The 17,743-nt window shown below is 41.2% G+C and overlaps 1 protein-coding gene across 4 annotated transcripts in view; it reads right to left on the bottom strand.

Moving 5' to 3' along the window:
• The window catches only part of SDK2 (sidekick cell adhesion molecule 2), an 818,277-nt gene that overhangs the window by 168,375 nt on the left and 632,159 nt on the right, over nt 1-17,743 (bottom strand). For all 4 annotated transcript variants that reach the window (XM_073606891.1, XM_073606893.1, XM_073606892.1 and 1 more), the window contains exons 11-12: nt 13,116-13,283; nt 4,976-5,078 (exon numbers count right to left, since the gene is read on the bottom strand). In XM_073606891.1, the coding sequence (XP_073462992.1) occupies nt 4,976-5,078; nt 13,116-13,283 (271 nt within the window). The remainder of the gene's footprint in view (nt 1-4,975; nt 5,079-13,115; nt 13,284-17,743) is intronic.

Raw genomic sequence — 17,743 nt, 5'->3', positions numbered from 1 at the left:
AACTTTGTGCGACCGTGTGTATGCAAGACAAGTTTGGCCCAAAATCCATCGGATTTTGTGGTCGGAATGTCCGATCAATGTCCGATCGTGTGTACAGGGCATTAGTGTCAGATTTGTTTGCCGCAATGTCGTAGTCCCGCTAAAAATCGCCGCCATTACCAGTAAAAAAATAATTAAAAGTCCATAAATCTATACCGTAGTTTGTAGACGCGATAACTTTTGCGCAAACCAATCAATTTACAGTTATTGCAATTTTTTTGTTACTAAAAATATGTAGCAGAATACATATTGGCCTAATCTGATGAATACATTTATTTTTTTATTTTTGGATATGTTTTATAGCAGAAAGTAAAAAATATATATATATTTTTTTAAATTTTCGCTTTTTTTGTTTATAGCGCAAAAAAATAAAAACCGCCGAGGTGATCAAATACCACCGAAATTAAGCTCTATTTGTGGGACAAAAAGGACATGAAGTTTGTTTGGCTACATCGTCCCACGCCCACGCAATTGTCGGTTAAAGTAACGCAATGCCGTATCGCAAAAAATGGACTGGTCATTACGGGGTAAAACCCTCCGGGGCTGAAGTAGTTAATAAAAAGATGTAAAAAAAACATTGTAAAAAAAAAAAAAATGAAAAAATGTAACTGGGCTAAAACTATCATAGTGTACCAATTAAAACTAACCAGACGAACTGAAATTGCAAAAAGCCCGGAAAAAAATACCCCCCCCCGTAGCTGTGGACCAATTTGTTTGGAGAGGAACGACTTGATCGGATCATTGGTCTTGGCTGTCCTCCCTCCGTCCACTCCCCAGCTATATCTCAAAAGACGAAGGAAGATGCTTCTGCACGGAATGATACAGAGGAATTAATACCACCAAATAAAATATTCAGCGTGGATGAACTTAAGTAAGATTAATTTTTTAACTCCTATTAAATTTTTCACGGAGTTCGCGGCGGGTTCCTCCCCCCCACCACCCCCCACCGGCTGTCAGCCACCAATTAGGAATGTTTAATTTCCCCTCATTATTTATGGGTGAAAAAGAGAGAGAAGAACGAGCTCCTGTTAATTAGTTGGGGCTCCTCTGGGGCCCTGGCTGGGTGCGGGGTCGGTGACCCCGCGTTCTGCTTGATTAGAACAAAAGGGATTTGCGGATAAAAGAAACTGAGGATATCAGGAGAGAAGGTGGTCACATGAGGATTTTTGGAGCTTATCGGTTTATAGTAGGAAGTGGTAAGTTAATGACTTCTGTGGGGGGAGGGGGGGCATTTTCCGGGGGGGGGGGGGGGGGGTAGGTTGGGGAGAGATTCATCGTAAGTGACCCAATAAGTGCTAAACTGAACACCGAACCTAATGAATTAATGGGCATGTCAGGGAGAAGTAAAAAAAAAAAAAAAATTATATGCAGTACATCTCTGCAATACATGTTCCCTTCCCCATGATCGATCCCTATAAAACTGCTGCCCATGCAGAAAATTATATTATTATATAATGTACTAAAAAATAATATACTGTACTGTATACTAAAAAATAAAAACCAATAGAGTTTTTGGAGTTTATAGTAGGAAGTTGTGATAATTTACTGACTTCTGTGGAAGGGGGGGAGGCCTTTTCTGGGGGGGGGGTGATTTGGGGAGAGATTCATCGTAAGATGACTACACCGCACCTAAAGCGCCCCAAAGATGCTGCTTGCAGGACTTTTTTTTTTACGTCCTGCCAGTGCAGTGCCCCAGTTTGAAAGCACTCGGGCTTTCACACTGGGATTGCAGATGAGGCATTTTTTCAGGCGTTTTACAGGCGCAATTTTTAGCGCTAAAGCGCCTGAAAAACGCCTGCAGTGTGAAAGGGGTCTTAGGTAGCTGTTTTTTTGATAAAAGTGATGCCAGCAGTAGATCGCTTTTAGAGGTGGCGGGAGAGGTGTCCCTCTGCTTCCCGGTCGTTTCCGAGCTTACTGGAGCCATCGGTAAGCCTGGAACGGATCCTATGCCACCGATGGCTAGGCAGGAAGTCGAGGGAGGGCAAGATGGCCACCAATCGGCTCTAGGTCCTTGTAGGACTGGAGCGATCATCAACGTCACTTCTGGTTCTTGAGCTTAAAGACATGATTTTTTTTTTTTTTAACTACTCAAGGACCGCCCCACACACATATATATATATACTGCGGCAGGGGCAGGGCGGCTCTTAAGTGCAAAATCACGTACCTGTACGTGATTTCTATTCTCGACTCTGGGGCGTGCACGTGCGCGCCGCCGGAGCCACACTACCGTTGTGATTGGACACAGGGGAAGCCAATCAGCAGGTCCGACGGCCGCAATGGCCGCTGGCCAACCGCAATCATTCGCTGGAGAGGCAGAACTGCGGTCTGCCTATGTAAACAAGGGAGACCGTTGTTCTGTCATAGAGGAAGAGAGAGATCTTGTGTTTCTGCTAATCAGGAACACAGATGTCCCTCTTCTTCTAGTCAGTCCATCCCCCACACAGTTAGAAAGAATTTCCTAGGAGCACACTTAACCCTTGATGTTAACCCCTTCCCTGCCAGTGATATTAGTACAGTGACAGTGCATTTTTTTTAAGCACTAATCACTGTATTGATGTCACTGGTCCCCAAAAAGTGTCAGTTAGGTGTCCGATTTGTCCGCAGTCCTGCTAAAAATCGCTGATTGCCGCCATTACTAGTAAAAAAACTATAAAAATTTTTCAAAGTCCATAAATCTATCCCATAGTTTGTAGACGCAATAACCTTTGCGCAAACCAATCAATATACGCTTATTGGGAATTTTTTTTTACTTAAAATATGTAGCAAAATACATATTGGCCTAAATATATGAAGAAATTAGATTTTTTTACATTTTTTTTATTGGATGTGTTTTTCAGCAAAAAGTAAAAAATATTGTTTTTTTTTCAAAATTTTCTTTTTTTTGTTTATAGCGCAAAAAATAAAAACCGCAGAGGTGATCAAATACCACCAAAAGAAAGTTCTATTTGTGTGAAAAAAAAAAAAGGACAAAAATTGTATTTGGGTAAAAGTGTCGCACGACCCCGCAAATGTCAGTTAAAGTAACGCAGTGCCGTATCGCACAAAAATGGCCTGGTCATAAAGGGGGTAAAACCTTCCGGCGCTTTAAGTGGTTAAAGTCAAAGTGTCAACATTTTTTATTTTTCTTCTTTTGCTTTTTAAAGGTAAAGGAGAGATTTGCGGCATTTTTGATCTCTCAATAAAGAGGACCTGTCATCTCTTATTTCTATTACAAGGGATTTTTACCTTACTTATAATGGGAATAAAAGTGCTAATAAAAAAAATTGTAAATGGACAGTGTAGTAATAAAAAATAAAAATAAAAATAATAATAATAATAAAAATATATACTTTTTTAAAGCACCCCATATCCCTCCGTGCTCGTGCGCAGAAGCGAACACATAAGTTAGCCGCGCACGCATATGTAAACTGCGCTCAATCCACACATGTGAGGTATCGCAGCGAACGTTAGAGCGAGAGCAATAATTCTAGCACCTGACCTCCTCTGTAACTCTAAACATGTAACCTGTAAAAAATTTGAAAGCTTCGCCTATGGAGATTTTCAAGTACCGAGGTTTGGCGCCATTCCACAAGCGTGTGCAATTTCAAAGCGTGACATCTTACACAGTATACAAAAAAATTGGTGTACATTTGTGTTTTGTTTGTGAAAGTGTTTTTTTTTTCCCCAAAAAAACTGTATTTGAAAAATTGCTGCGCAAATACCATGTGACATAAAAAATTGCAACAGCCTCCATTTTATTCCCTTAGGGTCTCTGCTAAAAATAAAAAAAAAAAAATAAAATATTATATATATATATATATATATATATATATATATACACACACACATTTATTTTTTTTTTTTTTTAAGCAGAGACCATATATATATATATATATATATATATATATATATATATATATATTTATATATTTATATTTGGTGGTTCTGAGTAATTTTCTAGCAAAAAAAATAATGATTTTTACATGTAGGAGAGGAATTCCAGAATTGGCCTGAAGAGGAGGAATAAAAAAAAAAATCAATTGCGACTAAGGCCCCTTTCACACTGCTGCGGCTTAAATGTCACGCGATTTTGCGGCCGTGGCTTTGCCTGTGTAAACTTGAGGTCGATGGATCTCAACTCGCATTAAAGTCGTACCAAAGTAGTGCAGGGACTACTTTGAAGTTGCACAGATATGAATGGTTATCATTGGGAATCATGGGGGGGGGTACAACTTGTCATGCGACTCTGATGTCCAAAGTCGCAGGAAAAGTCGCACAAGTGTGAAAGGGAGCCTAAGGGACTGCAGTGTATGGGTCAATTTTGATGTCTATAGTAGGTAAACCCTCCATAACCTCCAGTGAAGTGAGTGGCCTCAGGTGATACGCAGAGATGAAAAAAAAAAAACATCCTCCTACATAAGTTGTACCTGTTTATCTGCAGTTTTCTCTTCTCTACAGCCAAAGCACAGAATGTATACAGCTTGTCTGACCTTACAGAAAGCAGGGGGCGGAGAGCTGAAGTTACTCTCTGCAGAGCTCAGAGAGAGCTGATTGGCAGAAAGAAACACCCCTCCCCCCCTTCACACAGGAACAGAGCTTAGACTGTTAATCACAGGCTGTGTGCTGGAGCTCACTCCCCTGTCACCATTTTATCTCTTGGTGTTGGGGAAAACTTGTCAGAAGTGATTCTTGCTGATAGCAGAGGAAGGAGGCAGCAGACAGAAATGACACTTAGTGCTCCGGATTGAGCCAAGTACATACTATAGAGGGATATGCTTTGTTCGGATTTCATGCCTGAGGTTTACAACCACGTTAGGGCGGGGCAGTAGCGCAATCAACGTTGTTGACTGACATTTATTTTCTATTACATTTCATTATCCGGTTTGTCAGATTTTCCAGGTGGGGGGCGCTTCTTAGAAGAAGAATCAAAAGGGGCGCTATGGAAGGCGTGGCTTACCTTATAGCGACGCTGGGGTCATGTGACACCCCGCAGGACAGTGACGCTTTTGTCCCTTTAATTACACTCTGGTCAGTTGGAGGGTTGGTGATCCGGGTCCGAGCTGTAAAAAAATACAAAATAAAAAAAAAGGGACATATCACTAATTTTTATAAAACAAGTTCTCCATTATACCCTATATATATATCAGCAGCCACATTTCACTGAATAAAATAGAAACCGTAATGGAATGGCATTGAGTGTGCTAAAAGCACTGTGTGTCCTTAACAACTGCCGTTTTATGTTGCAGTGTTCACAAATGTCTGACACAGATCAGCCCCCCCCCCCCCCCCCCACTTTGTGACTGAGGTCATGTGCGTGTAAAGGCAGGCGTCCCAATACTTTTGGCAAGATGGTGCATCATTCATTTTTTGTCCACTTATAGTTTTAATCTGTAAAACTGACATGGTGGCAATTTAGGAGGCAGTGGGGACCGCGCACATCTGGGGAGACCCACAAATGAGCACTGATTGGCACCATTACAGAAATAAAAAAATAAGTGATGCCCAGCAATGCCACCCATCAGTGTAATCAGTACCACCCATCAGTGTCCCTCAGTGCCACCTATCAGTGACCATCAATGCCCATCCTTGCCACCTATCAGTGCCACCCATAAGTACCCATCAGTGCCACCCATAAGTACCCATCAGTGCCACCCATAAGTACCCATCAGTGCTGCCTATCAGTGCCCATCAGTGCCGCCTATCAGAGCCCTCATTGGTGCCACCTCATCGGTGCCGACTTATCAGTGCCCGTCAGTGCAGCCATATTAGTGCCCGTCATTGAAGAAAACGTACTTATTTACAAAAAAAATTAAGAGAAACAAAGAAACGTTTTTTTTCAAAATTTCCGCCCTTTTTTATTTGTTGCGCATAAAATAAAAAAATCGCAGAGGTGATCAAATACCACCAAAAGAAAGCTCTATTTAAGGGAACAAAATGATAAAAAAATTGTTTGGGTACAGTGTTGGATGACCGCGCAATTGTCATTCAAATTGCGACAGCGCTGAAAGCTGCAAATTGGTTTGGGCAGGAAGGTGTCTAAGTGCCCGGTATTGAAGTGGTTAAACATCTTTTTTTTATTAAAAATAAGATAAAAATACTACTCACAAATGTGGAAAAAAGTTCGCAAATACAAACGTTCTCCAGATGATGACAATTAGTTGACTGACTGACAGACTCCAGATGGTAATACAGGAGATATCAAGGGCCTCTGCCGGCTGACGCGTTTTGAAGGGATACTTTCTTCCTCAGAGCCTAACAGTGTTGTCCCCTACAGCTTCCTTCCCCCTCCCCCCCCCTCCTCCCTCTTTTGTTTCCCCAGTACCCTAAATCTCAAGCAATATCACACCATCTTTTCTGCCCCTTCACTGCACCTCTGGTTTGGAATTTCTGATGGATATTTTACTGGCACCTCTATACCCCACCTTTTTCTGGATATCATAGTTTGGTGACTTGTACAATTCATTTATTCAAAATGTATCCACCAGAGGCTGTTTGTCATCCCCTGTGTCCGCCGCAGGGGGAATCACATGGGGCCTTACATACCCACAGAGAATTCCTGAATGGGTGAGCTTGTCCTTACTGTTTATAATCTGTATGTAATGGTTTGATGTATCATTAATAACTCTGCTGTGGAATTAATTTTATCATATGCATTTGTTGAGATGTCTGTATTTGTTACAACTATATTATGTCACACTATAGATATGGCTCTCTTGAAGAAGCGGTGAGAACCGCGAAACCGGTCGAGAATCTAAGCTATATTTATATCTACCATCAAAATTGGGTGGAATCCACTGGTCCAACTCTGCGGTATTCCTTCCCCCCCCCCTTCTTCTTTTTTATGGTTGTATGTATCGTTTTTTTCAAATCGCAACTGTATGCGGTATTGTAACTTTTTAAATACTGTTTCTATTAAAATTTAATTTTTATAAAATCTGTTATTCCCTTTCTTACCTCTTATGTTCACTATATACTTACATTGAGTACCGTAATAGTCCCCCTCTTTTCCCTGTCGGGGGGTGGAGACATTGGCTGACAGGAGCAGCTAACTGCGGCCGTCCCCCTCCCCCCTCCTTTTCTTGAACTTGATACTTGGGATGATGGTACCTTTACCCTTTGAAATAATCTCATTAACCTAGGCGGTTTTTCCTTATAAAAAAAATTAAGAGAAACAAAGAAACTTTTTTTTTTTCAAAATTTCCGGTCTTTTTTTATTTGTTGCGCAAAAAATAAAAAAAATCGCAGAGGTGATCAAATACCACCAAAAGAAAGCTCTATTTAAGGGAACAAAATGATAAAAAAATTGTTTGGGTACAGTGTTGGATGACCGCGCAATTGTCATTCAAATTGCGACAGCGCTGAAAGCTGAAAATTGGTTTGGGCAGGAAGGTGTCTAAGTGCCCGGTATTGAAGTGGTTAAACATCTTTTTTTTATTAAAAATAAGATAAAAATACTACTCACAAATGTGGAAAAAAGTTCACAAATACAAACGTTCTCCAGATGATGACAATTAGTTGACTGACTGACAGACTCCAGATGGTAATACAGGAGATATCAAGGGCTTCTGCTGACTGACGCGTTTCGAAGGGATACTTTCTTCCTCAGAGCCTAACAGTGTTGTCCCCTACAGCTTCATATATATATATATATATATATATATATATATATATATATAAAACAATGAGCATTTGGGGAGACTCCTCCCAGAGGGGGTTAAAAGGCGCCACCCATGTAGGTGGGTGGTTCACAACAGAGGGCAAACGCCCACTAAGCGATTCATACAGTGGATGCATAAGGCGAGTAATATCCCTCAATACAAATATCTATGTATGCACTAGGGGGGCGTAACCAGAAACTATAAAAGACAATGACCAAAAATAATAATAATAGTATTAGTTGATATCAATAATTAGGCTAAAAGGCCCGATGGAAACACTAGTAGTTTGTATAGAACATCTGCGGAGAGGTGTTAAGCATCACAAACTCACTCAGTCATCATCTCCCCTTCCCCTAGACCCTCCCTCTTGTAATTGATAAAATATGCACTTTTTAGGTTTAGGTTTTTAGATTTTTAGATTATTCATTATATCTATATATATATATTTTTCATGTAATTCCACTTCATTTCATCATAATTTTTCTCTTTTCTAGCAATTATCGATAACCAATCTCAAATGAGAATTCAATATCGAAAATATTTTATTCTTCAATATATAATCTATTATTAATTGTTTTTAATGAATTTATTCAGCGTAATACCATTTAATGTACCATCTGATGTTTTATCAACTAATGTCTTTTGCTGTTCCTTCGGCTCCACATGTGCGGGATATTACTCGCCTTATGTATCCACTGTATGAAGTGTATGAATCGCTTAGTGGGCATTTGCCCTCTGTTGTGACCCACCCACCTACATGGGTGGCGCCTTTTGGCCGCTCTGGGAGGAGTCTCCCCAAATGCTCATTGTTGTGTGTATGTGTGTATATATTTGGGAAGCTGTAGGGGACAACACTACTAGGCTCTGAGGAAGAAAGTATCCCTTCGAAACGCGTCAGCCGGCAGTGGCCCTTGATATCTCTCTGTGTTACCATCTGGAGTTTGTTTGTCAGTCAACTAATTGTCGTCATCTGGAGATCGTTTGTATTTACGAACTTTTTTCCATGTGTTTGAGAGTAATATATTTTTCTTATTTTTAATAAAAAAAGACGTTTAACGGATAATGCACGAGGCTGGTGCGCCCTCTTTTTCTTCTCGTTTCTCAGTGGTTCTCAACCCCGTCCTCAAGTACCCACAACAGGTCATGTTTGCAGGTTTTCCTTCATCTTGCACATGTGCTTTAAATCAGAGTCAATGGCTTGGGTATTTTGGACAGCTATTTTATCTAAGAGAAATTCCCAAAACATGTCCCTTTGGGGGTGCTTGAGGGCAGGGTTGAGAACCACTGGTTTACACCATCACCAGTCATTGCAGCCTCTGAAAATTGCAGTGTGAGGCTTCCACCTGTAGGGCGGCCCCTTGGCCTCTGATGTTTCCTTGGGGACTCCCCAGATGTGCGCGGTCCCCACTGCCTCGTAAATTGCCACCATGTCAATTTTACAGATACAGTTATTCTTTGTTTCTTATGAGGAACGTTTAGTATCACTTTTTATTAAGCTGCTCGCCTTATGGTTTCCATCATCAAGGCCCTCAAAGTTCATCCTGGGTGAATCTCATAGACGCGGTACATTTTCATACTGCGTACCCGAGAGCAGAAGCTGTTCCCATGATTGGAGGGTTGCATGTGCTGAGCATGATCCCCCCCATGGAATTAATGAAGATATTTAGTTTCTGACATATATTCAGCCATTCTACTATTAGCTACATTCTGAAGTAGGATGACCTCTTTGTGGAGCGTCTGTAAAGTCTTGAAGATAAAGGACTGTGCATGACTGCGCCATATGGAACACCATTAATGTTAACGACAGCAATAAACACAAATAACTCCCACGGATGAAAAGCGTGAACATAAAAGGTAAAGATCTTTATCACCGAGCGTTACCGCTAAAGAGCAGCGAGAAAAGAAAAGCAGCACAAAAGCAAAAAAAAAATATACATATAAGCAGCTCCATTCACTTTGGATAATATCACGTCTATTTTATCCAAAGCCTAAGAACAAATCTTACAACATTTCATCATCTATGAAGCTCCCTTCTTCTCCATGGATCTTCACAAAGCCTTGAGATACAGTATATGACCAAAAGGTTGTAGACACGCCCCCTGATGGCTTCCTGGATGTGACGAAATGCGTAGGGAAAGGTAATTTTAACTTCCACCTTGTGGAACGCTTGCCGCCCCTCTCCCCCCGTGCTGGTCGGAGCGGCAGCGATCAACCATGAACCCCTTGATGCCGACATAACACATACTGTATATGCAGCCTCACTGAACTGGGCTGTTATTTTTACGTGCGGCCTCATGTATGCGTATCTGTCTTTGTGCTGAGAGCGCGATTAACGGAGACCAGGGTACCGCCGACATCCCAGGGTCCATCAACAGACCTCTTCCAATCCCCCCTACAGATAGCTAAAAAGATCACCGGAGTCATGACCATGCCATGTGATGTTGGCCCTGGGACTACGCAGGCACCATAAAAGGGGGAGATCACTCAGCCACCCCTCAAAGAACCTCTAGCAAACTCTGAAGGAACCTTAGGGTTTTCATGGAACCCTGGTTGAGAATGGCTGTCTGACCATGACACTTACACTATAGGGGGAAAAGTATGGGGTCACCATAATTCACCCAGATCAACATGAACTGGGAACTTGAAAGGGGGAGGTCCATCAGGCACAGCTCATCGAGCCCCTACCAACCTCAGGAGGAACCCTAGGGTTTCAGTGAACCCTGGTTGAGAATGGCTGCCTTACCATGACACCTACACTATAGGGGCAAAAGTATGGGGTCACCCCTATAAATCATGGCGTTCAGGTGTTTCCAGTGGAGGGTTCCTGCTAATGCTACAACATATACAATTTGTTTTTAGAGAATAAGTGACTCTACAGTCTTCTCAAAATTCACCCAAATCAGCATGAACTGGGGGAGGTCAATTAGCCAGAGCTCAAAAAACCTTGAACCCCTAGCAATCTCTGGAGGAATCCTACGGCTTCATTGAACCCTGGTTGAGAATGGCTGTCTTACCATCATACCTTCACTATGAGTGCAAAAGTATGGGGCCACGCCTCCAAATCCAAAGGTGTGTGTACAGGGCGTGACGGCTGTGCCTGGGACCCAAATAACCCCATGCCGTAAAAATTACTCCTACTGCCCGGGCCTGGGCCCACGACCCCCGTGGCCCTTGTAAACTGCGTTTTCTATGCTTCAGTTTGTCAATGAACAGGAAACCTCTCAGCACAGAGCATTTCTTATTTATTCACTGTCTAGTGCAGCTGAGGCTGCAGAGAAAGGGCCTGAGGAATCTCTGTCCTCAGTCCCTTTCTCTGTCTCAAAAGCAAGACAACAGGACTCATAAAAATTAATTAAAAATAAAATGCCCTACTGACACATCCACTACCCTACTGACACCTTCCACTGCCCCACTGACACCAACCTGTGCCCTACTGAAATTGTCCACTGCCCTACTGACACCGTCTATGTTATAATATATATAGATTTTTTTTTTTCACATTACGACATTTATGATCGGGGTCCCTTGAGGATTTTGGAGAGTTATGGATATGAAGTATAAAGTGGGTAACAATGTGTGAATTGCATTATTCTATCAGTACACAAAGTGAATATGAAAGAAATGTAACTGCAATGAGTAATAAAAGCGAGACAACAGGGGTCTTTTTAGACCCCTATTTCATCAAAGCCACCCCCCCACCCCCCCTGGGAATCTAATAAATTAATTAAAAATAAAATTGTAGAATATAAAAATGAAAATATATTAAATAATCCACTGTCCTACTGACATCAATGTCTTCCCTACTGACACATCCACTGCTCTACTGACACCGTCCACTGCCCTACTGACACATCCACTGCCCTACTGACACCATCCATGGCCCTGACACCTTCCTCTGCCCTACTGACACCGTCCACTGCCGTACTGACACCAACATTGTGCCCTACTGACACCGTCCTCTGCTCTACTGACACCGTCCTCTGCCCTACTGACCCTGTCCACTGCCCTACTGACGCCATCCATGTTATAATATAGTTCAGTCTATAGTAAGAAGTAGTGGTGCCGCTCCAGGCGTGTTGGTGTCTCAAATGAACGCTCACCCCACTCACAGCTTCAGGTGCAGGCTCTGCAATCGTATGGACAATCAAAGGAAGTAGCTGAACGGCTGCACTCCGAATACACACCTTTTATTCGTGGCAAAACAATGTTAAAAAAATCCAAAACTGTCACATCATGGTTGTAGTTGGTACAGAAGAAAAGGCTTTTGGGATTTTTTTAATATTGTTTTGCCACGAATAAAAGGTGTGTATTTGGAGTGCCGCCGTTCAGGTACTTCCTTCGATTGTCCATACGATTCCTTTGATTGTCCATATGATTGTAGACCCTTTTCTGTTCCAGCATGACTGCCCCCCCCCGTGTAGAAAGCCAGCTCCGTAAAGACATGGTGAGACCAGTTTGGTGTGGAGGAACTCCAGTGTCCTACACAGAGCCCTGACCTCAACCCTACTGAACACCTTTGGGATGAATTGAAATGCAGCCAGGTCTTTTTTTTTTGGTGCGCAACCTGACCTAACAAATTGGCACAACTTCCCATCACACTCCAAAATCTTGTGGGAAGTCTTCCCAGAAGAGTAGAGGATTTTATAGCCATGAAGGGGACCAACTCCATATTACATACAACCTGGTCTTGGAAAGGGACAATGCTATGCGCCCCGAGCCCACCCTTTTTTGAAGCCAATTAGGGCCTCTGGCTCTAATCACGTGCTTGGGCATGCAGGGCGTCCGGCGCATTGCCTGTAGAGTAGGGGCCGGTCGCATGGATTAGGGGGGTGCCCCTAAAGGACGGGCCGCCACTGGAGGAACGCGAGCGTCCTGTACAAAGCCCTGACCTCATCCCTACTGATACTTTGGGATAAATTGGAACACAAATTGCCAGCCAGGTCTATTGGGTTTTTTTTTTGGCACCCAACGTGAGGCCCAACATGTACAACAGGTCTTCTAATCCAACACCATGGTCACAAATTCCCACAGACACCCTTCAAAATATTGAGGAAAGCCTTTCCAGAAGAGTGGAGGCTGTTATAGCTCCAAAAGGATGGGGGGGGGGGGGGGGGGGGGGAGGATTGGCAGTGAACTAATAGCCATGGTTTAGGAATGGAATGTCCAACACACTCAAAGGTATGATAGGGAGGTATCTAGAAAACCAGTTTCCATAGACTTGCATGAGATGAGAATTATGGCAAATTGTGGCCACTGCTTACCAAAAAGCATGCCATGTAGATAAAATATTGCTACAGAATAGAATTAATATGGAATTACAAACTATAAATAGATACAAGATTTTGGAAACAAAAACACGCCAATAGGATTATTTATAGTAAGCTGATGACTTTCTCACACAGGCACCTATAGCATTATTCTATCACTTATCTCCCTTACCCCACACGATGACATCGGCGGAGGCTTCGTCAGCACCGCGGGAATTGGTGGCGGTGCAGGTGTAGGTTCCGATATCAGAAATGTGAGCCGGGCTGAGGAGAAGGCTTCCCGATTCCAACAAGGTAAACCGCGGCAGCTGAACTGACCCGCTGGCCAAGATCCTGTCACCTGCAGGGCAAGAAAGCATGAAAACTCAGCACATGGAAACAATGTATCTCCCATAGTGTTCCTCCAGAACCAGCTGGGGGGGGGGGCATCCGGTGTATTCTGGAATTTCTCTTTTTTATTTAGTTGTTTAAAAAAAAAAAATCACCTGCCCTAATATTATTAGGTGTCTGTGTGGTCTCTGGTTTGCGGGAGAGACCACACAGAACTGTAAAGCGGTATTAAATCCAAAACCAAAATTTTCATATATTGCAGCTTACCAATTATTAGATGCCGCGGCTGCATTTGTTTTCTTTTTTAGGCTTTTTTCCCCTCTTATTTCACCTGGTGATCTGGCCAGTAACACACCTCCTGTAATAGAGTGCCCCCACTTTGTCAATGCTGCTGTCCAAAGGTGCCCCCTGTGCTCCTTTATCCAGTCTGAGTGTGGGGGGGGTTAGATGAACTAGAAGATTTAGATACACTAACAAATTGAAGCCAAACTCCGGCTCACACTTTATAATCAGTTACAGTAACAGTTTTTTTTCTTTTTTGGGATAAAGATTTTACATCAATAAATAAAAACTGATCCTTGTAAGCACCCCTATCAGTGGTAAACGGTAAACGGATACATCTGGAAGAGAGCTTGTCCTTTTGAAAAACAGCAGACTTACTGGCTGGATCATCAGATGAAAATAAAAGAAAGAAAGGCTAAAAAAGAAAAACTAATGCAGCCATCACACCCAAGAAATAGTAAGCTTCAATATAATAAATGTTTGCTTTTGGGTTTAATACCTCTTCAAGGACTGCATGGCGAGGCATGTAAAAATACACGATTAGGAAGACACTAATCGAAATGCCATCGGTGAGACATTTTTGTTGATAATGGCCATACGGTTTCACAGTTAGGATATATAACTTAACTGTGAAACCATATTGATTTACATTTATTTTTGTGATTTTTAATTTTTTTTTATTGGGAATGATTTGGTTATATCAAACATATATTTGATATAACCAACTTATGCCCAATAAATAAAAAATAAAAAAAATCACAAAAATAAATGTAAATCAATATTTAATCCTCTTGGCTGCAGAGTTATCAGATCATTTATCCACTTTACTTCACATTTCTTTAGTATTAATTCCCTACCTCTACCTCTTATGTATTTGGGAATATGGTCTCTCTCTCTGTATATATATATATATATATATATATATATAAATATATATATATACATACATATATACACACAATTATATTATGTTTCCTATATAATTTGAGGAATATGTTTGAGAAGCATATTATGATATTGGGTGTTGATGTAACAGTACCAGTATAATATTTCTTCTGCATCTGCTCTATGACACATGAAAAATGTAAAAGTGGAATGTCAAAACTAGTGAGGAAATGTCAGGTTGGCTTATACAGATTTCAGATAACGAATGTAAAAATTTGTTGATGGATGAATAAAGGAGGATACATACAGTATATATCTATATCTATATATATATATATATATATATATATATATATATATATATATATATATATATATATATATAGATATATACACACACACGCCCCAAATGTCCTCCTTGTTGGTAAAAAGAATGTATAAAGGTAACAGCAGTTTATTATATATATATATATATATATATATATATATATATATATATATATATATATATATGATTAAAAAAGTAATAAAATATCAGTCTGTGTAAAAACTATCATAGATATGTATATACAAATATTGCATTTAAATTTTTTCTCTAATATATATTTATTACATTCAATTTTTTTTCACATATATATATATATATATATATATATATATATATATATATATATATATGTGTATGTAATTATGTATATAACATTTTAGTTAATATTGCATTTTATTTTTTTATTACTATTTCTATTCAAAATATGTTTTATTTTATATTTAATATAAAACATATTTTATTGGCATGGGCACCATTTTTTATTTCTTTTTCAAATATTTTATCTATCTATCTATCTATCTATCTATCTATCTATCTATCTATCTATATAGATACATAAAATATTTGAAAAAGAAATATAAAAATGAAAATGATTTTTTTTTTTTAAATATTGTATACATAATTATGATATTTTTTACACAATCAAATCTCTAGAAATTTCAACTGTTCAAATGAAAGCATAACATATGGGAACTCAATAAGGAACATTTTGACAGATTTTTCAAGAGAAGAAAAAAACGCCCCTATTAAAGCCCACAGTAGGAAATTTTGGGACCCTCAGCAGACATTCACCCCATGAATGGGAATCGTAGAGAACTGTCATCGGATCCAGATTTGAGGAAGTTCACTCCTCTCCGATCAGAACCTCTCCACCCTGCTGTCCCTCTAATGCCACCTATGAAGGGTTAATTTTTTTCTATTAAAATGGAAGACATAAAGATGTTCCAGTTGCCATGGCTTCCATTAAATAATCGCTTGCAGGTCATAAAACATATAGGTATGATAAAGTGGAATAACCCTTCCCCTCCCGGATTCCCCCAGGACCTTGGATTATCACAGAGATAATTCTAAGAATAACCTCAGAATCCCGACTCTTAAAGGGCACCTACAGCCAGACAGAGAATGATGTTCTGCAAGGGGTGAGGGAGGAGAAAGGTAAGTACTGACCACCCCCCCTCTTTAATTTATATGATGTGGCTATATTTTGGAAGGGTTCTTAGGTCATCTTGCTGCCTTTAAGATTAGTCCCTGCCCTGTTTGTTTAGGAAAGGCATTATGAATGCTGTAGGAGGTTAGGTTGTTGGGAGTTAGGTGCCCATGCCAATGGCAAGAACGAACACCAAGGATTAAACTGATGTGTGAAGTGTTGCAAACATATTCTCGTCTCCCCAGCTTCCCTTCTTGTTGCAATAACAGATGAACCCGTGATACCGAACACAGCCGAGCTGTTGCCAACATCGATCGGTTTTGGTTATTCACAAAGCCGCAGACCTCATTTACCAAACCGACTAAAAGAATAATTTCATCCTGTGCTGTGTGTAGCAGCCATGGCATAATGGAAATATGGAACTGGAAAAAGGGGCCATATAGGTGACCCTTGGGGTTGGTACTGAGGAGCTCCTACCACAAAGGTTTGGCACTCTAAATACCTCTCAATCTTCACCCCACTGGCCTGCTCGGTCCCTGGCTTGACACACAAGGCTGCTCTGCAAGCATCACCTCCGCTGGTTGGGTCCCTGGCTTGATACCCACTGAAGTTTCCCGATTCTTCTCCGTCCCCGGTTGGTGAAAATACTGCTCCGGTACTTGCTTCAGTTACTCACTGTGGTCCCTGGTAATAAGGTGGATGGTCCCTTAGTGCCGACAGCTTCCCCTCTACCTCCGACCACAACAAGTTCTCCGGCCGTCAGAACCAGTACTTCTGGTTGGACTGCAAGCCGTAATCCCAACCCTGCGCTGCTCTCTCTTGCTTCTGGATAGGCCCTCAGACAGCCTAGCAGCCAGATGTGCCCGGGATATTCCCAAACTCCGGCTTAGCAGCCCGGGCAATACAACACACGTCAACCCAGACAGCCGTCCAGGTGGCACAGAACATCGATCACCTGACTCCACCCAAATATATAGGCTCTCCCAGCAGGCCAAGGGATTTAAGAAAACCCCTGCCCATTGGCTGGAATACCCCATATACCCATAATCTGACCTTGCATTGCCCTCCTCATATCTAATGCCACCAGGTACCTGGCCACTTAGCGGCAAATAAGAGTAGTGCAGCAATTACAGACTTAGAGTGAAATCAATTGATCCTCAACAATTAGCCAATGTAGCTATACCTGGAAAGAAAAATTTAGGAGCAACCCTGCCTAAACACCAGGGTGCTACACACATGAGTAAAATAAGTATTTGATCCCTAAGCAAAACATGACTTCATACCTCCCAACATTTTGGGATGGGAATGAGGGACACCTATCAGCAAAAGTATGCAGGCATAGGACACACACCCTGCCACGCCCCCTTAAGGAAGAATTGTACAAAAAAACAAGATTGGTTAAACCCACAAGTGCTTTTTTTTACCACTACTATTCCTTTATATTGGCTTTTAGGAATGTACAAATGCAGCAATTTACAAATCAGATGAAAGATTTAGGGCTGGAAAACACTTTTTGAAAGAGAAGTAGTGCATTTTATACTCGACTCTATATATCAGACCAAAATGAGGGACAAATGAGGGGGAATGAGGGACAGATGAACATTGCTCCAAATCAGGGACAGTCCCTCGAAATCAGGGACAGTTGGGAGCTATGTGACTTAGTACTTGGTGGATAAACCCTTGTTGGCAAGCAGAGAGGTCAGACGTTTCTTGTAGTTGGTGGCCAGGTTTGCACACATCTCAGGAGGGATTTTGGTCCACTCTTCTTTACAGATCTTCTCTAAATCCTTAAGGTTTCTTGGCTGTCCCTTAGCAACTCAAAGTTTAA

The sequence above is a fragment of the Aquarana catesbeiana genome, linkage group LG12 (genome assembly GCF_042186555.1).
Source record: "Aquarana catesbeiana isolate 2022-GZ linkage group LG12, ASM4218655v1, whole genome shotgun sequence".
In the NCBI taxonomy this organism is placed as follows: Eukaryota; Metazoa; Chordata; class Amphibia; order Anura; family Ranidae; genus Aquarana; species Aquarana catesbeiana.
Note: the sequence above shows the minus strand (reverse complement) of the source record. Positions and strands in the feature narration are given on the sequence as shown.